Source organism: Centropristis striata, chromosome 10 (assembly GCF_030273125.1).
Source record: "Centropristis striata isolate RG_2023a ecotype Rhode Island chromosome 10, C.striata_1.0, whole genome shotgun sequence".
NCBI classification, from domain to species: Eukaryota; Metazoa; Chordata; class Actinopteri; order Perciformes; family Serranidae; genus Centropristis; species Centropristis striata.
This window is the reverse complement of record NC_081526.1, coordinates 32,865,255-32,887,625: the sequence shown is the minus strand read 5'-3', so window position 1 is coordinate 32,887,625 and position 22,371 is coordinate 32,865,255. Positions and strand designations below refer to the sequence as shown.

The window sequence follows — 22,371 nt, the reverse complement described above, 5'->3', positions numbered from 1 at the left end:
TATTCTATTCTATTCTAAAATAGAAATACTCAAGTAAAGTAAATACCTCAAAATTGTACTTAAAGTACAGTACTTGAGTAATGTACTGAGTTACATTCCACCACTGCACATATGCAAATGCAGGTGAGTGACCTTAGTTGGCCGAGGAGAGATGTGAGCAGTGCAGGATGTGACACACACGTATATATATGCTGCAGGTTTGACAAACAAGTAGGGTCAACCCCCCAGACATTTCTGTTACTGGTTGACGGTACAGAATTGGTCATTAAGGTCACCTCGGTTAAACTCCACATTATACAATGGTGCAAATTTGCTTTGCAACTCGGAGCAAATGTTTTATTGGCTACTTTTCCCATGTAGAATGGAAGTGGGGGGAAAATTTGCAGCCTTATTGAAATAATTTTATTACTGAGACTTACAATTAAAAAGCCAGATTTCTTGCTTGTAAGATTATTTGGTAACACTTTACTTGAAGGTATCGTCATAATAGTGACATGATTCTGTCATAACTGACATGACACAGTCATAAACGTGTCATAAGCATTATGTCAATGTCATAAACGTTTATGACTGCTGTCATTAAGTGTCATTCGGTTTTTGTCATGACAAGTTGACACTCCTTGGGTTGTCTTGATTATGACAACTTGTGTACTGGATTGCTACTCCTGAACCCTTCCTCCAATTTAGTGTACTGTAAATAGTAGTGAAAACAAAAAAAAAATTGTCATATGTAATTGTATGTCAGTTTGTACTTCGTGATATGTTAATGACAAATCAAAATGCTACCACTTTACTTGAGGTCAAAGAATATCTTCATTACACCGTCACAATGGTGTCATGACAGTCAGTTTTGGGTATTTTGTCGGTATTCTACAATTGTCAAACATCTATGACCAAGTGCTAGAATTGGTCTGTAACCTTGCACATCTAATTATAATAATCATTATGCCAACTTGCCATAAACACAAATATAGAAACATATTTTGTTTATGTCAAGTTGCCATGACAAAGACATTTTGTGGTAATGTCACTTTGATTAAAGTCAAGTTGTCATAATCAAGACAACCCAAGGAATGTCAACTTGTCATGACAAAAACCGAATGACACTTAATGACAGCAGTCATAAACGTTTATGACATTGACATAATGTTTATGACACGTTTATGACTGTGTCATGTCACAGTTATGACAGTATCATGTCACTATTATGACGATACCTTCAAGTAAAGTGTTACCGATTATTTTTTCATTTCTACGCCCGTTAGCATCTTTATTATTACATTTGTGAGGCGTATGTAATTTGGTTTAGCCGTGCACTTGTTTTCTGCTTCTTTCCCTCTAGCAGCTTGTCTGTAAGGTTTACAGTATAATGAATACCAATGGAGAAGGAGGTGGTGCAAGGCGTCGCTGACAAGAAAAATGTGCCCACTCTGCCAACTTCCTCACTATGAATAAAGGTTAAAACATCATGGAAAAATCACTGTCTACATACTTGGTTTATACACACGTAGTCAACCCTGCAAGGCCTCTGCTTTGGCAGCGAGACTGTTATTTGGTTTTATCAATACAAGTGAAAAACCTGATCGACCGCCTGTTGTGACTGCTTTGGTGTCCTTAAAGTATACTGTACGTGCTCTGTGGTTATGTGGCTGAACACAAAACAAGCCACAGACAAGTACATTCATTGAAGACACATCCAGTCAAGACAAATTATTTATTCTAAATGCAAATAGTAGGGGTATAAGGCAGCATGGACAGAAATGTTTTAATACACCTTATAAAGCAGAGCACAGTGACTGGGCCTCTTGGATAGCAGCAGGTTATCACAACATGTTTTTGAGGGAGTAGCTCTGTTGGATGAGCTGTCCTGGAATGTCAACACAAAGTCATTCAAGAAATGAAATGAGCTACTAAATCTGATGGACTCAACTCTGAAAAACTTCAAAAGTACATAAAGGGCTACGCCTAGAAATTGTGCAGCTGCAATCCATTTAGGACAGTTCGCCCACAACACCAAACAGTTTCCATGGTTCTCTGAAGGCTGTTGATATGTTTTGCTTTAGGGCCCGTTTACACGACAACGCTCTCGTGTGAAAACGACAGAAAACGCAAAAGTGGTGTTACGTTCTCACTTTTTATTCCGCGTTCAGACGGGCGTCTTCAGGTGGAAATCTGCGTGCATACAGTTACTCAAAAGTCTGTGAAATTCGATGTAGTATGCAGCCAGGTGGCTAGATGGTAATGTGAGGAACTGCCACACAACACTAGCAAGAGCTCGCACATCAGACACTTCTCTCCTACTTTTCTTTCCAGTAGCCTGAAATAGAATAGAACAGAAAAAAATCCCTAGGAAATGAATGTGCCTTCTCTTTTCTGTTCTATTATCTGTGATAATTAACTGCTGAAATGACTTCTGATAGTTCTCAGAGCTGCAGGGCAACTTGAATGTCTGACTGATGGAAATAGTCCTACATGATTGTTGTTGTTTGTCTGAAATAAACATGGACGTTATGAAAACGTGATGAGAGCCAGCATGAGATGATCAGAGACACTTTTGTGTTTTCAACCCTTTAGACGGACACACTACGGTGGAGCATTTTTAAGATTTCCACTCTGGAGGGTGGTTTAGTTTTTTTGCTCTTTTAAGCCCCGAAAAAACGCTGTTGGCGTCTAAAAAAAAGGCACATCTGGTAAAATATTTTGTCGTTTCCAGCTGAGATCGCTGTCGTGTAAACAGGCCCTTAGTGAAGTCCACAAAGTCTGGTGAACCTGTTAAAGGTCTTCACAGCTTGACCTTCCCAGCCAGCGGACTGCTGGGGTACAGCGCTGAGAAGCGTCCCAGGGTCCAGACTGTGAAGACGTTTCTGTAGGAGGTGTAACTGATCGCACAGCTCTTATTGAACACACCCGAAATATTCTCCTGAGGAGGGGAAGCACAGAACAGCACATATTAAAGTTCTCTGTTGTGTTTTATATTGTCATTTGTTGCAATACTGGTGATGATAGCCAAGTATAATTGGAGTAAACAAGGGGTTGAAATGTGGGTAGATGAAGAAGCTGACTGAATATGAGATGGGATGGGAAAGTGGTGTAAAATTATCAAGGACAGAGAGGTAGGGGAAATCTATAGAGAAGAAAATAAATGTTGGAATTTTATCTAGTAGAATTTAAAAGAAAGATGTCTAAAACCTGGAGAGTGTATACAAGATAGGAGTAGGATAGTGCAGCAGCATTTAGAAAAAATATCTATAACAGCAATTATTTTGACTGATACTGCAATTACAATGTGAATTAAGACTTAGACAGACTTTAATGTCATTTGGTTATACAAAGATATATGCACATTGAACAAAATTCTGATGCATTGGCTCACAGTGATTTTACGCTGGAATGTAAGATAATTAAACTGTAAAAATAGATAGATTTTTTTTGTATTGCACAGAGTGTAGCAGCAGAAAGTGTGCTGTCTATGTGTGTGTAGACAATAGACAATAAATATAAAATTACAATATTGGAGAGAATTATTCTTATTTTCATTGAAAAACATATTAAATTGATAATAGGGTGTATTTTTGCAAGGATCTGCACCAAACAAAGTTTTTTTCCTAAGTAAGGAGAATAATTTTGATTGATTAATCGTAATGTAATTAATAAGAGAATCAGGGACTCAGAGGTTTACCTGGGGCCAGTCCCCGTTGGGCAGCTGTTTGTCGATGAGCAGCTGCACTCCTCTCTCGATGGCTCGCCTGTCAGGATGCCTGGTAGTCCACACAAGAGATTTGGATTCAGTTCAATTCAATTTGATTTAATTTACTATGAACAACTGGAAGTTGTAGTTGTGTGTAATAAACTGTACAGACACATTAAACTGCATAGCATGCACACAATCAAAGGCAACAGCACAGGAGTAAAATAAATACATAACACAACTAAAAGCTTTATGTGAATTTGGCCTATTATCACAGATGTATCAGTATATATCAGTATCACAGATGCTGTCCAACATGCACTAGTAGGAAATTTCTATTTTACAAAACATATAATGCAGAAAATGATGCTTGAGGTGATTTAGAAACGATGACATCATCATGCAGAGCGGTGGACAAATAAAATGTCCAGATGCATGAAAAAGTGTGGGACTACTTCTTCAAACATGGTGATGTAGTCAAAAATGTATAATAATGTATAATATAGAGGTGGGGGAAAAAATCGAGACAGGATAGTATCCTGATATTTTGCCTGGCGATATTATATCGATTTATGGCCACCAAGTATCGATATTTAATGTTCCGACAGCCGCCACTATTTTCGCTGCTTTTTTTCTCTGGAGGCCGTATTGGGCTCACTTTAAGGATTATACTGGAGATACTGGTATCATATGAAACTAGAAGATCTAAGGAATCTATAGGCACCATGTGTGTCAGGATATCGTGTTGGGAAGTTGAACCAATGCTACAAAGTTTGTCTATTTTTTTGTTTCATTCAAAAACATTGAGAGCAGTGAAGCTTGTTGTTTGTGAAAGTTAGATAAAATGCTGCAGTTGTTGTCCTCCATACATGTTTGATATCAGTTCAGTTCAGTTTGACTGAATACTTTGTTGGTCAGTCTATTGGTTTGACTCTCATTGTGGAGAAATAAAAAGACTGAAGTGAGATGAATAGACTGAGAATTTCTTGTGGACACAAAATGCAGTTAAACAGTTAAATTGAAACATATTGTATCGCAATACTCACCATATTGCAAAATGCTTAAAATCGCACTAATATTATATCGTGACTCAATTATCGGGATAAAATCACCTCTGGGGATACCCACCTCTAGTACATACTGTAAGGAGCCAAGATGGCGCCGGTTCAAGGCAGTGAATTTGATTTTGTGGACACAAAATGTAGTTAAATCACAATATATTGTATCGCAAAATGCTTAAAATTGCAATAATATCGTATCGTGACTCAAGTATCGGGATAAAATTGTATCGTGGGGCCTCTGGGGAATCACACCTCTTGTATAATAATGTCTAATATGCTTTAAAAAGGTTATTTGTTTAAGAAAGTAACCTCTTGACCACTTTTGCAAAGTCATATCTGTGCAAAATCAACATAGAAAAGCTCAATTTTCATCTCAGCTCAAAACTTCATTAGTAAGTTTTCGCCCTTTAAAAATTGGTATCGGTACTCGTCTCAAAAATCCCCCCTTGGTCACGCCCTCGAGCTTTATTCTGGCCTAGATTAATCCATCATATCCAGTTCCATTGTGATCCAGTGTAAACACGGAGCCTTTGAGTCGAGCGCTGCTTTACCTGACAGCCATGAGACCCAACAGAGCCCAGCAGGTGTTGTGGATCTGAGCTCTGCTGCTCTGAACGTAGTGCCGCTGCTCGCACGACTCAAAGTCCTCCCCCCAGCCTCCGTCTGGCATCTGCCGGTCCAGCAGGAACTGACAAGCTTTCTGCACCTCCACACACGCGTCCCTGTTAACAAAGGCACAGCGGTGGAATGAAGTATGTCGGCTCGGAGGATTACACTGCTGCTGTGGGTCAAGAATGACGCTCATGGCTCAGTGGAAGTCTTACTCATCCTCGTAGACGTGACCCAAACAAGCAAAGGCTTCCAGACCAAACCAAACTCCATATGTGAAGCACACGCCCCAGGACCTGAGGAGGACAACAAAAGGCTTATCTTCTATTACAGTTCAAAGAAAAAGTATGTGAACCCTTTAAAATGACCTAGTTTTCTGCATTAATTTGTCATAAAATGTGATCTTATCTGCATCTAAATCCCAAGTATAGACAAACACAATGTTCTTAACCTAATACCGTGCAAACAATTATAATATTGCATGTTTTTATTGAATACAGCCTTTAAACATTCATAGTGATGGTGGAAAAAGTAAGTAAGTAAGTAGTAAGTGAACCTCCTTGATTACAGGTCTTCGGAAAAATCTCTTTTTTTGGCGAGGCATGGTTCACATGAGCAGATGCTCCTTGTGAATGGCGATCTCAAAAAGTGTTTTTTACAGGTCAAAGTATCTCTACACCTCACTCAAATCTTGTTTCATTGTAAGGACTTCGCTACCTCCTGCAATTGTTTGTGTGTTATTAGGTTGAGCATGTTGTGTTTGTCTATACTTGGGACTTAGAAGCAGATCAGATCACATTTTATGACAAATTAATGCAGTAAACTAGGTCATTTCAAAGGGTTCACATACTTTTTCTTGCAACTGTAAATATCACCTGTCCATTATATCAGGTAGGATAATTGCAAATGTATTCTCACCCTTCCCATGATCCATCGGGCCTCTGCACCTTCCTGCAGTACTCCAGCCCTTCTCTTAGAGTGCACCTGAAAGCCAAATATACACACATTTATGGATCTCTCGGGATGGCAACACATATGATTTTGAACCTATAAACACTGATATACAGTATGTGTGAAGCATACCTTATCTCCTGAGCGCGGTGTTCGGGGTAGACCTTCTGGAAGTGCCTCAGGGCCTGCATCACTGCTGACGTGCACTCCACATAGGTGTAATCTATCATGATGTCACCTGTGTGTGTGAGTGATTGTGTGTGTGGGAGAAAAAGAGTTGCTAATAACAAGGTTCATACAGCTTTTGAAGAGCAAAGTTCAAACACTTTTCAAGATCTTTCAAGGACAACCAAACATTTCCACACTCTGATGAAGTAAAAACCTAAACATTTAAAGATTAAAGAAAGTTATAAAGAATGTAGGTGTTCAGAACAATGAACACATATTGTGACTTTGTTTTTTATCAGCTGTTCATATTAACTTCTTGGAATAATTTGATCATGACTATTCAATGCTTGCTGATTTCCAGAGGATTTATGTTGCTGTGAATGACAAGTGAACACAAGAGAAGAACTCCTAAAACCAACCATGATTTTATAGCTGCCAGGTCAAAAAATGACCCCTAAGACAAGATTTGTACCCTGTTTGTGTACATCTGTCATGGAAATATGAACAAAGGCAATGATTTACTTTTTCTCATGTTGGGGTCGTTCTAGGAAAAAACACTGAATTCCAAGTTGAAAAAAGATCATTGTGGAGTTCCCTCTGCTGTTAAACATCATGGAGGGTCATTTTTGACCCCTAAGACAACACAAGGGTTTAAAATGCTCAAAGTCACAAACCCTGTAAAAAAACATCACCCTTCACAACACCCACTGCGTCCTCTTTTTAAAAGGCAAACTAATATTTCAACATATCCAGAGTGAAATGGAAAATGTTACCCAACCTCTGAGTGTTGAAAGGAGATAGAAATGTCATCTTTATATTTGGCTCTTTGTTTCCCTTTTTCACATTTACATATTTGCCGGCTGAGTAACACTGACAGTTCTGGCAGCGTGAACACTACCGAGCAGAGAACCAAGAGCTGTGAATCCCATCAGGCACTAACTTGCATCACGCTCTTATTATGAAATTAACATTGCTATGATTCCAAGAAAATCAGCTCAGTGACCTTTAACATCACCACTTTCTATTATTGTTAGCCATTGACTTATAATTATGTATAATAACCACAATTAGTATAATAACATAGAGTGGATTGAGAGTAATTTCAGACTGAACATATCTGGCAGTGAGGTGCATTAAATGCTAACAGACCTACCAAACACCTCGGAGGGGTTGAGCAGCTCCAGGAGTTTCCCTCCTCTCTTAGTTTCATAAGTTGCAAATCCGCCGTCGGAGTTCCTCATGTTCAGCAGCTGCAAGGAGACAACAGACACGTGGTGAAGGACACTGAAAGACCACAGCTGATATGTTTCAGTAGTACAACAAAACAGTGGTCTCAGGTTAGATTGCAGTATAGGTTGCAGTATTATTTATGCTGTGTAACAATGTCTGTTGTGTGTTGAGGGTATAGGTTTGGATATTATTTTGTTTTTTTGAGTGGTGTGTAAGGGACCAGCCCCCCGCTTAGGATTGGAAGGTGTCTCGCTTTCTGTAATAAGTTCTTGACTTTGGCAAGTTTGTGTTTCTGTGCATATTATTAGAGCTATTTTGATTTACCCTATGTGAGGGAATATGAGTTGTGGGGGTTGGAGTTTTGTGCATATCCTCTGTAACCTGTTGATTAATTATGAAAAATATATAATATAATTAAAAAAAAGAGAAAAGATTGCAGCATAGGTGTGAATCAGCGTATCAGCCCCACGATACAATTTAATCCCGATATTTGAGTCACGATATGATATTATTGCGATTTGTTGAACTGTTTTGTGTCCAAGAAATTGAGTTCAATCAAGAATTGTTCTGTCAAATAAGAGAAAAATCTCAGTCTATTCATCTCACTTCAGTCTTTTTATTTGTCCACAATGAGAGTCAACTTGTGGGAACCCAGAGAGCCTATTTTCATTGAGACGGCATGACATCAGAGGTCACATTACTGTTTTAAAATCACCATAAAATATCAAAAAATAGTCTAACTTTGCAGCATTTACGATGAAAATACAAGCATAATGGTAATTTTGTAAATAATTGTCCCATTTTGAGTAAAACTTTATATTTAATTGTATTAATCTCAGCCAAAATGCCAAATTCAAGGCTTCACAACAGTGGTGATGTCATGGTGGCTACATGCACTTCTTTAATACAATCTATGGTGCTTACACTACCAAAAAAGCCTTTAGCTTATGGAGCAGGAAATGTAATAAAAAGTATATTATTCTTGCAGTCATTGATTCTCTGCAGACTCACCACATCGACAGCATCATACAGGCGCTCTGAGCCGACGTGGAGTCCGATGGAGGGACAGAGCTCCTGCAGCAGCATCACCGACTTCAGACCCTCCGCCGTGCAGTCAGCCACGATCCAGCCACAGTCACGGGTACTGAAGGGAAAGCCTCCCTGACAGATAACAGCACAGGGATAAAATAGTCAATGGTGGAAGAAGTACTCAGATCCCTAACTTAAGTAAAAGTACTAATACCACACTGTGAAATTACTCCACTAAAAGTAAAAGTCCTGCTTTCAAAACTTACTGAAGTAAAAGTATCAGCATCAAAATGTACTTAAAGTATCAAAAGTAAAAGTACTCGTTATGCAGAATGACCCCACACAGATTGTTTATATATGTTGTAAATATGTTATTGGATTATTTGTATTGATCACCATTTTGATTTTCTCATTTTTAGGGCTCATTTTAACTACTTAATATACTGTTATGAGGTTGAATTTAAAAAATTGTCCAATTACTTTTAATGTATCATGTTTATTATGTTAAATCTCAACCTGAAAAGTAACTAAAGCTGTCAGCTAAATGTAGTACAGTAGAAGTATAAAGTTACATGAAATGGAAATACTCAAGTAAAGTAGAAGTACCTCAAAATTTTACTACTACAAAAGTACAGTACTTGAGTAAATGTACTTTCCAATGTTACATTTCACTACTGAAAACAGTGCAGGCACAAACGTACTTTTGTCAGAAGCCACTTTTGCCTTTTATTTCAAACGCATTTGAGTCTTTTATTTTTTTTTAAATAATGTTGAAAATTGTGTGTGTATCATTAGTTTTACCTTGTTCATCTGTCTGTAATACTTCTGGTACTCAGGAGGATTCTCAGGGATCTGTCAGAGTGGAAAAACTAGTCAGGCATATTATCACTTTTATCGGGTAGTTTATCCCATTGAGGCCTAAAACGCCTGTAAAACCTCTGGGCGATTTTAAAATAAGCCCCTAAAACCTGAAGTTTTTCTGGAAATTCAACAGAAGTGTCAACACTTTTACTAAATAATAGATTTTTCAGCCTCTGTAGCAGATAGAAATGAAATTCAAAAAGTATTTGAGAGCTTATACAAATACTACAAAACAACATATCCGCTTTCCAGGCTTCAATGGGTTATATTACACTGTTTACACCTGATTGTCTTTGGGAGTGAAAACAGACACTTTTTAACATTTTATGCCAGTAGAATATTGTTAAGATGTTTTTATTAATGCTCCATAATGAAAACCATGTGACTAAGTGGTACCTGTGTGATGGTTAGAAACTGATGGGCGTCTCGGAGGCACTCAGCTAGTCGAGGGTTATCTTGGGCTCCTGCCTGAAACACCCCAACAAAAAACTCATTATAATCATAAAAAGTTTAACACTATGATAACCAATAACTCTGCCTTTCACAGCAACTGTGTTGAATGTTTTTTCAAGTTTTTTCTCTGTACATCATTCTCGACATCATTGTAAATGAGGGGTTGCACTCAATGACTCCTCGAGAAACAAATAAAGGATAAATGAAATAATCATCGACTGCTATATGATACGTTTAACCAGGATTTTATACCAACTGCTGTGTTCATAGGGTCATCTCAACTTGACCAATAATCTACAAGCAGAGGTGGAAGAAGTATTCAAAGTACTTGTTATGCAGAATGGACCCACTCAGATTGTTTTATATATTCTAAATATATTTTTGATGCATTTATGTAAGCAGCATTTTAATCTTCTCAAGATAGGGTTCATTTTAAGTACTTAATGGTAATAGGAGGTTTTATAACAAAAAAAAAGTCTAGTCAATCAAAATTAATCATGATTTTTGTTTTAAATCTCGACCTGAAAAGTAACTAAAGCTGTCAGCTAAATGTAGTGGAGTAAAAACTACAATATTTGCCTCAAAATGTAGTGGAGTAGAAGTATGAAGTTACATAAAATGGAAATACTCAAGTAAAGTACAAGTACCTCAAAACTGTACTTCAGAACAGTGCTTGAGTAAATATACTTAGTTACATTCCACAACTGTATTTAACAGACAAAGGAGTGGTGGTGTGTTGGTTTTTACTCTTGGCCAGTAAACAAGCAATTAAGTGTATTTCCCAAAATCTCAAATAAATCCCACTGGTTGAATCTACTCATTGATGCTAAAATTCTACAGCCCCAATTTTTTTTTTTAATTTGGCCTCACTATCACTGGAAAGTACCACATACATTGTAGTTCAGAAATGTACCTTGGTTCTGAATTTAACACCACAATCACAACATACCAAGGCCTGTAGTGAGCTATTGTGTAAATAATCTCAAACTGTTTAATTGACTGCACAGCCAACGCTGAAAATATGAGAGGCCGTATTTAGTTACCTCAAGGAAAGCCTGTACAGCAAAACATGTATCCCAGAGTTGAGATCCGTTGGTCCCCTGTGCACAAGACAAGAGAAAACAAAGTGATCAAACACTCACTGAAACAAAGTGATGGTGGGCAGATACAATATATGGAGCCATAAACTCGACTAAATGACAATAATTGGAAGGTGAAAAGTTTATTTAGTTTCAGGAGTCTCAGGTTCTTAATACAGGCTTTGTGCAGTGATTAGATACTTTTACAGTGTTTATATAGAACCTAGACCTACTTTATAATAAAAAAAGAAAGAGGGGAAAAAAAGAAAGAAGGAAGAAAGAAGGGGAAAAAATAAATAAATAAAAAAAGACATGGAAATCTGACTTTCCGCAATGTGGGACTTTTAAACTTTGTACAGCTTCTAAAATACTACTACATCTGTTAGAGTTGTGAATCAGCGGAATCACAATCGGATTTTATCCCGATACTTGAGTCACGATATGATATTATTGCGATTTTAAGCATTTTGCGATATGGTAAGTATTGATACAATATATTGCGATTTAACTGTTTACAGCATTTTGTCTCGACAAAATTAATTTCAATCAATAATTGTTTTGTCAAATAAGAGAAAATTGTCAGTGTATTCATCTCACTTCAGTCTTTTTATTTCTCCTCAATGAGAGTCAAAGCCACAGACTGACCAACAAAGTATTCAGTCAAACTGAACTGAACTGATATCAAACATGTAGCAGCATTTTATCAAACTTTCACAAACAACAAGCTTCACTGACCTGAATTTTTTTGAATGAAACAAAAATAAAGCTGAAGTTTGCAGTGTTATTTTGACAACTTCCCGACTCAATATCCTGACGCACATGGTGCCTATAGAGTCCTTAGATCTTATAGTTTCATATGATACCAGTATCTCCAGTATATTACTACAAGTGAGCCTGCTACGGCCTCCGAAAAAAAAACAACGGCGAAAATACTGACGGCTGCCTGGCGCTAAATATCAAAACTTGGTGGCCATGAATCGATACAATATTGCCACGCAAAATATCACGATACTATGCTGTATCGATTTCCCCCCCACCTCTAACATCTGTATACTGTCAAACTCTCTCACCTGCATTTTCAAGCCATCTAGTCCCAACCTGGAACACAGAAAACTTACTGTTAGTTTATTAGTTGAATACTTTCTTGCACATCTTTGATTAAGGAATATCCAGCACAAGTACTCCGGCATTTTTCTTGAATACTTAATGCAAAAAAAATGTTTAATTTGTTGTGTAAATCAGTGGCTGACTGACCAGAGGTAGTCTGGGATCCTGGACACGTGCTCCTGAAAGGCCGAAGAGGAGGGACCGTCCACATACCAGCGAACCAGCATGTTGATAGTCTTGGAGATCTGAGGAGAGAAGGCCAATTCTTCATGTTCACACCCTCTATTTCTTTCTACACTGTCAGCTCAAATTGGAGCTAAGTTGTAGTATTTTTGATTCTGTGTAAAGCACAGACATTTCCAAACTCTATTGAGTGTGTGTGTACAGTACCGGTCCGATGCTGATGCATTTAGTGAAGCGGTCGTCTGCCTGGATGTGTTCGTACAGCTCTTTGACAGCCTTTCCTCTCAGTAAGGTGCTGTGGTGGGCTTCATACACATTCAGCACCACTGCAGGGCAACAGAAACATTCACAGGCTCTAGCTCTCTTTGTCAAATAACCAAAAGAATGTGATTTGTTTTGTGACACTGTTAGCGAAAAGAACAATTCTGCTGAAGTGGAAACAAAAAAATCCTCCAGTTTATCAAACTTTAATGAATGATATAATGAAACATTTGCAGTTAGAAAAAATAATATTCACCCTGAGAGGTAAGATAGATACCTTTTACACAATATAGCAGCCATTTATGGATTATTATACTAAATATAACCCAGTGAAAAATTAACAAATGTAAATTTTGGGAAACCTGACATCCTCCGAGTTGTATTATTAATATTTAAATCTATTTTATTTATTTTTGTTTTGATATTTGATTTGACTCCACCTAGGTTTTTTTTTTTTTTGTGGGGTTTTTTATTTTAATTTTATTGCCTTTATTTTTCTACTATCATTCTGCTCTTTCATGTTGATTTTAAGCATGAATGAACATGTACATTCTTTATTTTTGTATGTGAACGAAAGAAAAAAAAACCCAATAAAGAGAAGTTTGAAAAAAAAGAAACAGTCACAGGCTCAGAGGATTTACTGAGCAAAATTTAGGGAAATCCCAATGAAAACCACTTCTGAATTTATCAAAAACACCCCGTTGCTAGGGATACGTTGTGTTTTTTCCCATGTATTCTGGTTCACATGAGTGCATTACTAATCTGCAGCATGGAAACAACTGTGTGTCATAATTGAAAGTTCTACATCACAGTTACAAACAATTCTTTTATGGCATAAGTAATGTCTTGTGAATGATCATCATGTGCTGCAACACGCAGCTTCTGCTGGTGGCGGTTTGTCGTCATGGCGCCCAGTGTGTTGTGCTCACTTACTGTAGGCGACGGAGAGCAGCGTGCTGTGAGGAGTGTACATGTCACATGCTGCCACGTTGTTCCTCTGAGCCGGCCAGTTAATGGTGCCATAGTCCTGCACGTAAAGCTCCTAGAAAACAGAGAGCAACATTTAGTTATGAATATGGTGGAACACTCATGCATTCGTGTTTTTGTGATCAAATTGTTATTCTTAATTGCACAGCAGCCTTACAAAAATAGACATAAGTAAGAAGGCAAAGCATAAAACTAAACATTAATACTGAAAGTAATAAAATAAGGTAGCACTTATGCAGTCATGGAAAAAAAGATTAGACCACCGTTGTTTTCTTGATTTTCTTGTTCATTTTAATGCCTGGTGCAACTAAATGTACAGTACAGGCCAAAAGTTTGGACACACACCTTCTCATTCAATGCGTTTTTCATTATTTTCATGACTATTTACATTGTAGATTCTCACTGAAGGCATCAAAACTATGAATGAACACATATGGAATTATGTACTTAACAAAAAAAGTGTGAAATAACTGAAAACATGTCTTGTATTTTAGATTCCTCAAAGTAACCACCCTTTGCTTACTAGAATATAAGACATGTTTTCAGTGATTTCACACTTTTTTGTTAAGTACATAATTCCACATGTGTTCATTAATAGTTTTGATGAATCTACAATGTAAATAGTCATGAAAATAAAGGAAACACATTGAATGAGAAGGTGTGTCCAAACTTTTGGCCTGTACTGTACATTTGGTTGAACAAATATAATTACAACAACAATAATAGCTCATAAGAGTTTAATTTTAGGGCTGATATCTAGACATTTTTCCATGGTTTTATTGATAATGATTGTGGTTATTACCAAGCACACAACCAAAGCCTCTCCTATAACTGTTTAACATCAGAGAGTATCACGCCCCCTGGTGGGCTGAGATGGTTGCAGCACCTGTCTGAGGCTGAGCACCAGCGAGTCTTCGTCTGCAGCGAGTCTGACAGCGTAACAGTAGCTCATGGGGAGGTAGACCTGGCGACAGTGACACCACAGGGTGGACGGGTGGGCTGGCGTCCAAGTGGGGAACAGCCTGGAAAACATAAAACGCATCATTTTGTGTCTTTTTTTGGTCATTTTGTTTCTTTTTTTGGTAATTTTGTGTCTTCTTTGGTCATTTGTGTCTTATTTTGGTCATTTATGTCTTTTTTTTTGTCATTTTGTGTCTTTTTTGGTCAATTTGTGTCTTTTTTTGGGTCATTTTGTGTCTTTTTTTATTCATTTTGTGTCTTTTTGTGGTCATTTTGTTTCTTTTTTGGGTGATCTGAACTGTGCGTGTAAGATTGTGTTCAGTGAGCGGGGGTCGCGGATAACATGCATGTTAAATTGGGGGTCGCGACTCAAAAAGGTTGAGAACTACTGCATTAACTAATAGAGAGGGAAAAAAAGTATCTTATTTGTGGCCCATACGCAAAGACAGCTTCCTACTGCAATCTGTGTTGTCACACTATTTGAGAATTAAAACAGCAATGATTCAGCAAATTCTCTCTTCAAGAAAATGTTTAAATTTACTGTTCCAACAGCTGATGTCATGAAAAACCATCTGTTGCACAAGTCAGTGATACATTTACATTGCAAGCTGCAGCAACAGCAGCCTACAAAGACGAAAAAGAGCAAAACTGGAAATTTGCCAAGAATAAGCAACGAAGGTTCAAAGCGTGCAGCTGGGTACAAACAGGACAAAAACAGCATGCAAAGGGAAAAACAGCAGGATGAACATTCAGTCAAAAAAAATGACAGCTTCGTCTACAATTAGTTAGCGTTAACGTTGTTTTGATGGTGTGCAATTTTATATGATCAAGTATTTATAATATCTCAAAAAGAAAACAAATGAAAGGCGCATAGATTGTAGGAGATTTGCATGAAAGTCACTTTGTTAACAATATTAAGAAATGATAATGTGCCACTTATTTGCTCATTCTTGTATGCTGCAGAATTTACCTCAGGAGAGAGAATCTGAATGTTTAACCCATTTAATGTCTCTACATTAAAGTTTAACTGGGAGTCAAAAACAAGAGCTGTTGTTCTGAAACATTGTGTCCATCCATAGATGTCCTGGTGAGCAAGAAGAATTTTAACAGCTTTTTTTGTTGTTAAAGAAATCACATTTTAAAGGGATATCGTCACATTATCGTTATCGTAAAATTGAAAAAAAAATTGAGATATTTTTTTTTGCCTATATCGCCAATCCCTAACACAAATTAACACCCATTATTTCCAAACAAGTTACTATGCACATAAAAAACACATAAATATGTGGTTGTAGACAGTACAGGACCACTAAAAGTAAATCTGTGCAGTGCAGGATATACAGGAGATGAAACAAATAGAGTCACTATGATGATTATTATGATATGATGATTTTTCACAATGACAGAGTAGAAAAAATTATACTTTTTGGGTGGTGATCTGCAGAAAAAAATAGTCATTTATAAATAAGTATCACCTCATGGTTCAAATGAGAAATTCCACATAAAACACTAATTATAAAAAAAATAAATGCAATATGTAATTTTCCTTTCACTTTCTTTGATGGTCTGTCTGCTAAACCTGCCAAATGTTTTACATGTTTTTCATAAACAGTTTATTGCAAATTGGATATATATCGAAAAATATGCATCACTGACTTTCACGTCCTTCACGTACTTTGGGTGTTTTTTATGTGCATAGTAAACTGTTTTGGAATAATGGTTGTTATTTTGTGTCACCTGATCTCCTTGTATCACATTTTCTCTGCATTTTGTGCACATGTTCTTGTGTTTGCATTACAAAGACCAAAAACCGTGCCACTGCTAAACCATTTAGGAGGTTGCACATTTCAGTGTATGGACACTCTCCTTTTTCATAGATAGCATGAGCAGCAATAACAACTGTGGCTGCACAGACAACAGCACCACCTACAGGAATGTTATCGAGAGAACATGCAAGGAAAAAAGATATAACTATTATTTTATTGTCACAGTGATACAAGAGTTTAAAAGTAATCCCACTTTTGTATTGTGGCAACATAAATGTATTTAATTGAGGTTTTTTAATGCACTTAAAGCATGACGTATGAGAAGAAGGGGATATAACGGGATGTTAGAACGTACCACATCTCGGGCAGCAGCGTGTTCATTCCTTCCCAACTGTACACATTTAAAATGGCCAACCAGAATTTACCCCATGAAGGAATACCCACAGCACCGCCTGTACAAAACAAAACACACAGACAGATTCTGTATGAAGACGCTGGCATCAATAGTTGACATGGTTGTTAAGAAAAGGCATCAGAATATTAGATGATTGTTTTGTAGATGGCAAGTTTACAATAGAATGAGGGAAAAATTAAACTTGGACACACGGCATCACTTCTGGAAGTATTTAAAGATTCAATATTATATCCAAAAGAAAGTTCCCTTCGACAAGGATAAAAATCCAATGGAGCGGTACTTTCCCTACACGATATCCTGGATGGATTCCTTAGATATTCTAGTTTCATATGATACTAGTATCTCCAGTATATTCCTAAGAGTGAGCCCGCTACGGCCTCTGAAAAAAAACGAAAACAGCAGAAATACTGATGCTAAATATCGATACTTGGCAGCCATGAATCGATTTAATATTGTCGCACAAAATTGTCCCCACCTCTAATCCCTCCCTACCTTTGCTGTGCAGGTTGTTCCTGGCTCGAACCATATCAGGATCATCAGGCTCGACTCCCAGGATCCTTAATGAGGTGTAGCTCAGCGACGTGCCGAAGACAGTAGACTTGTCTTCAATATGTCTGAAAAACAAAAACACACACCGTGCTGCAATTAGCAACATTTCAGGACTGTAGGTCACTCACTGGTCCTGTAGCAGTTCAATAATAGGTATGTGTAGATGCTTGTATCGTAACAATACTACAAACACGACCTTGTCATTTTTAAATCAAATGACAAATTGATGATGATGAAAATAATGACGGTTTGATCAGGAAAGGGCAGATGATTCCACTGCACTTTAAGATAATCGATAATTTGTACTACAGCTACAGTACCAAGTTCAAAATTATGAGAGTAAATGGGATGATGAACAAATGAAATACTGGTTATTTGAAATCAGCAGATTGATTGTATATATACACAAATATTTTAGTTTTAATGTTACTGTTCTTTTTTATGTTTTTGTGTATAAATATTTATTCATTTTTAATGAATTCTATATTATTTTCTTCTGAATAGTCTGGGTATATTATTCACTGTTTTAAATGTCAATTACATTTTTGCCACTATTTAATGTTAAATTATTGTTTATTTATATATAAATGTATTTGTATTTTTGCAGAGGATGTTGTTTTATTGGGAGGGATTGTTTTTTTTTATGTTTATGAATGCTTGTTATGTTATAAATATATATAAATATACATATATATATATATATATATATATATATATTATAAATATACCTTTGAAAATGTATTTGAAAAGTTTCAAATTGTCAAAAATACTGACAGCCCACTAAAGTATAGATATCGATCTAGATATCGTTACTTGGCGACCATGAATTGATATAATATTGCAATACTATGCTGTATGTATTTTTACCCCACTTCTAGTGTTTGAAGATAAGGAAAGTGTGACTTACAGACCCCAGCCTCCATCTGGCAGCTGCACGGAGCGCAGGTACCTCACCATCTCTTTCTTCCAGGCTTCAGGCAGAGGGATCTTCGCCACGTGGCAGGTGATCAGGAGACCTGGAGCACCCAGACAGTGAAAGACAGACAGACAGAAAGTTACCTCATTATTTACAGGTTCTAAGTGATCATTTTTTGAAATACGAATGCAATATGCAGTATGCAGTATCTCAAAATAATAACAAACTTGAAGTTTTTATTTCAAAATAAGTAGGTTATATTCTGAGATACTACTTTATTCATTTTATTAGGTCAGAAAATCTTTATTTTGAGTTACTAGGTCATTTTTTCAGATAATAAAGTAATTATTATTAGATTGTTTCTAGATATTTTGCAACCTTGAGTCATTTCATGAAACATAGTCATTATTTTAAGATAAGATAAGATAGATCAGACTTTATTTATCCTGCAGTGGGGAAACGGCAGCTCAAGATACAGACACATAGATATCGAAGAAAGAAAAAGAATATACAAATTAAGACATAAACATACATTCTATACACATTATATACATACATTTCTGCTATTTGGCATTTATTATTAATATATATGTTTAGTGTTTGTTTGTTTTCCTGAAAGTACTTTGCATTTTACAGATACTGCACATTGGAGAAAATATATTTTAGCATGTTAAATAGTTTAAATAGGTTGTTGCATGTAGTAGTATGAACATCAATGAATAAATATATTTAACTATATGCTGAGATATACACATTATAGTGTAATTTTGTATAGTATAATTTTGAGATGGAGATGTTTTTGTCTTTTTCAAAATGTACTCTATAATAGTGTGCATTTCTGTTTGGCACATTGTCTTTTAAAGTATCACAAGGTAAAATAACACACATAGTGGCTTTGCAATAAACTTATTTTTTAAGTGGAAGGAATAAATCGCCCATACATAGATTACAAGTGTCAAATATGAGGACGTGGAGCACAATGATGTGTCTGACCTGGGAGCAGGAAGAGAGGCCCGCCGTAGTCCCCCGCCCAGTGACCGTCCTCGGCCTGCAGCTGGCTGTAGAAGTGCATCCCTTTCAGAGCTGCATCTACAGCTGTAAGGGCAGCGGGAGAGCCAGACACAAACTTACTCTGTGGAGAGAAGGACGAGTTGGATTAGCCACTTTGGTTACCATTAACTAGAGGTGGGGTCAAATTGATACACTAAAGCAGGGATTCCCTAAGTGTGGTGCGTGCACCCCTGGGGGTGCGCGAGCTGCCACTAGGGGGCGCGAGATGAAAAATGTAATGGCGGTCTGATAATTACACAATTACATTTTTTCCCCCACACAATAAAGAAGTGTAAATAAACATTTCCTTTGTAAAATGTAAAATCAAAAACTGTATTATTAATTAATAAATAAATGCAGTTTATTCAAAATGCACTTCATCTTAAATTGAAGCGTAGAAGAAGTTATCTTCTTCCATTTTTCCAACTTGTGTTATGATGACGGGTTGTTTAGCAAGGTGCAAGGTTTAGCACTGCAAGGTTGTTTGCTTGCAGTTTAAATTGCAAGCATTTAAACTTGCTGCAATTTTTGTTCAACGCGGCTCAAAATATTATAACATTTTCCCAATTTATGTGCTTTCTGCCCCTGATCCTGAGCCTGTCATTATCCTCTTTGCTCTTAAAAGTGGAAGCTAGCGCATCATTTTGTTGCATTATATTGAAACTGTGTTTCAGTGTTTCAGATTAATTCAAATGTGAGACCGCATTGTTGTGATGGTGATTATTTAATTATATGTGTGTTCTGGTCATTTGAGCATGATTAAACATGCCGCCTTTAATATGGCTATAAAAAAGCTTATTGCATTTTGTTTTTTTGAAGGTGTGGGGGATTGGGGGTGCGTCAACCCTGTTGGGACATAGAAGGGCGTGTGCGGCTTAAAAAGTTTGGGAACAGCTGCACTGAAATATTTCGATATTTTGTGTGGCAATATTATATCGATTCATGGCCGCCAAGTATCGATATTTAACGTTCCAACAGCATTTTCACCGTTCTGGAGGCCGTACCGGGAAGGACTGTCATGGGGTAAGATTCAACAATGCATAGTTCAGTTTCTTCACAACAGAACGTAGATTTTGTTCAAAATTCTGTTCCTAATAGAATGTTTGTTTTTTTAAAGTTATGAGACCTCTAGTGGCCATTGTGATTACAACAGGAACAATGAAGGATGTGAGGCGACATAGTATTAAGAGCATTAAAGTCCACATACGAGGAGGTCAGGGTGGATTGATGGAGATTGGTGATTGTGTTGCTAGTGAAACAAAAAGTGAACATTGTGTTATTTTAACTTAGTTACTAGAGGTGGGGGGAAAAATCCATACAGTATAGTACCAAAAATGATCGATATTTAGGGCATCAGACGGTTGGTGGGACGTCAGTATTTTTTCAGTTTTTTTTCGGAGGCCGTAGCGCAGAGTGCAATTTGAAACAACAAAAAAAACAAGATTCAAAGCCCACCGTGTCCAAGCCGAGAGAGTGGGCTTCCAGCATGGTCTGCTCTCTGTCCGGGGTGTCCTGGTCCTCCACGTAGCGCCACGTCTGCCTGCCCTCCACGTTAGTCAGCCTCCAGCGGCTCAGGTCTGTGGCTGGCTCCGTCTTGTACGGCCCCCCGCGCCTTCGCAGATGCCTACAAAAACAGCAAGTATTTCAGTGTTTGATCAGCTGACTATTCAGTAAACTATTGGAGTCTAGAAACTTATATATTTAGTGGTATATGCAAGGCAAGCTACGAAAAAGTCCACCCAATAGTGAACGCCTGTCAATAGTGAACTCAATAATTCAGTTCACAATACAGGTGATATTTTTGTCTGTGTTCAAAACCCTCTGCTCATAAATATATCATATCTTATCTTATCTTATAATGTCTGATGCACAAAAAGTGTCTCTGCGTGATGGAAACGTATAACTATATATTATGCAGCATTTCCTCCCTAAATAACATGATGTTTTCAGCTTCACTACAATATATATATATATATATATATATAATATATATATAATATATATATATAATATATATATATAATATATATATATATATATATGTATATGGCATGCCGTTCAGGAAGTTTATTTTTTATTTTTTTAAAGTCTTAGAATGTATATTAAAAGTCTGATAATATATATATTTAAAGTCTTAGAATATATATAGAAACCTGAGAATAATATATATATATATATATAGAATAACAGCTGACAGGTGCCACAAGTTGGTTGACTCCATGCCACACAGATGTGAAGCAGTTATAAAAAACTGTGGTCATACAACTAAATATTAGTTTAGTGATTCACAGGATTGCTAAATCCTAGAAACCAAAAAGTTTGTACAAAATAGTTTTGAGTTTGTAAAGTCAACGGCAGACACTGCTATTTTTTTTTAACACACCCCTTTTAACTAATTGCCCAATTACACAACCTTAAGAGCTGCATATCACGAATGCTGGGTCTTGTTGGTTTTCTGAGAATCTGCTGCACCTACTGGTACCTTGTTTGCCATGCAGCAATAAAAAATATACTAAAAACCTGGATTCATCTGGTTAGTCACATTGGACTGCTATTATTTTGAACACTACTGTATATACACACAGCGGTGGAAAAAATATATTTATTGAAGTTAAAGTAGAGCTACACAACAAAACAATGTCAAATATATAAACACTTTACTTAAAAGGAAACCCTTAGTATCAGCAAACTGTTTTTGTTAACCTTTCCCACAGTTTCTTCACAGAAACTTAACTTTTTTTCCCCCCTATCACCTTTCCATCACTGTTTCGGTCGAAAAACGCGAAAGCAAGTCGTTTTGTCAACATTATGCATTACAAAAAATTAAATACTCACGTTCCCTCCGTCATGTTTGTGCCTGACAGATACAGAGTTGAATCCTCCGCTGAACCACAAGACTGAATATCTTTTCAGGTGTTTTAAAAGCTCTGCCCCTTCTGCTCTTCTCCTGGGAGTTGTAGTTCTTTGAAGACAGTACAGGTTACTGTTCGGGACACTGCGCACTACATTTCCCAGCGGCCCCTGCGGTGCCGTCCGAGGAGCTCCCTC

The 22,371-nt window shown here is 37.0% G+C and overlaps 1 protein-coding gene across 1 annotated transcript; it reads right to left on the bottom strand.

Moving 5' to 3' along the window:
• Positions 1-1,700: 1,700 nt before the first annotated feature.
• On the bottom strand, positions 1,701-22,256 carry lss (lanosterol synthase (2,3-oxidosqualene-lanosterol cyclase)). The gene is made up of 22 exons (XM_059342696.1): positions 22,159-22,256; positions 20,779-20,947; positions 19,267-19,405; positions 18,265-18,373; positions 17,301-17,422; positions 16,749-16,845; positions 14,554-14,689; positions 13,614-13,722; positions 12,627-12,745; positions 12,384-12,481; positions 12,200-12,227; positions 11,094-11,150; positions 9,994-10,065; positions 9,538-9,588; positions 8,719-8,868; positions 7,631-7,727; positions 6,442-6,547; positions 6,277-6,342; positions 5,574-5,654; positions 5,301-5,471; positions 3,680-3,758; positions 1,701-2,920 (listed from the first exon to the last, which is right to left on the bottom strand). Exons 1-22 carry the CDS (start codon positions 22,170-22,172, stop codon positions 2,783-2,785), a joined length of 2,208 nt encoding a protein of 735 aa, XP_059198679.1. The 5' UTR covers positions 22,173-22,256; the 3' UTR covers positions 1,701-2,782.
• Positions 22,257-22,371: the final 115 nt, after the last annotated feature.

What these genes read in the sequence shown, in the direction of transcription:
- lss (XM_059342696.1), bottom strand. An exon ending in TGGTGCTCAGCCTCAGACAG is followed by an intron (nt 13,723 to 14,553) that starts GTGCTGCAACCA and finishes TCTGTTTTCTAG; the next exon opens with GAGCTTTACGTGCAGGACTA. An exon ending in GCTGCTCTCCGTCGCCTACA is followed by an intron (nt 12,746 to 13,613) that starts GTAAGTGAGCAC and finishes GTTGCCCTGCAG; the next exon opens with TGGTGCTGAATGTGTATGAA.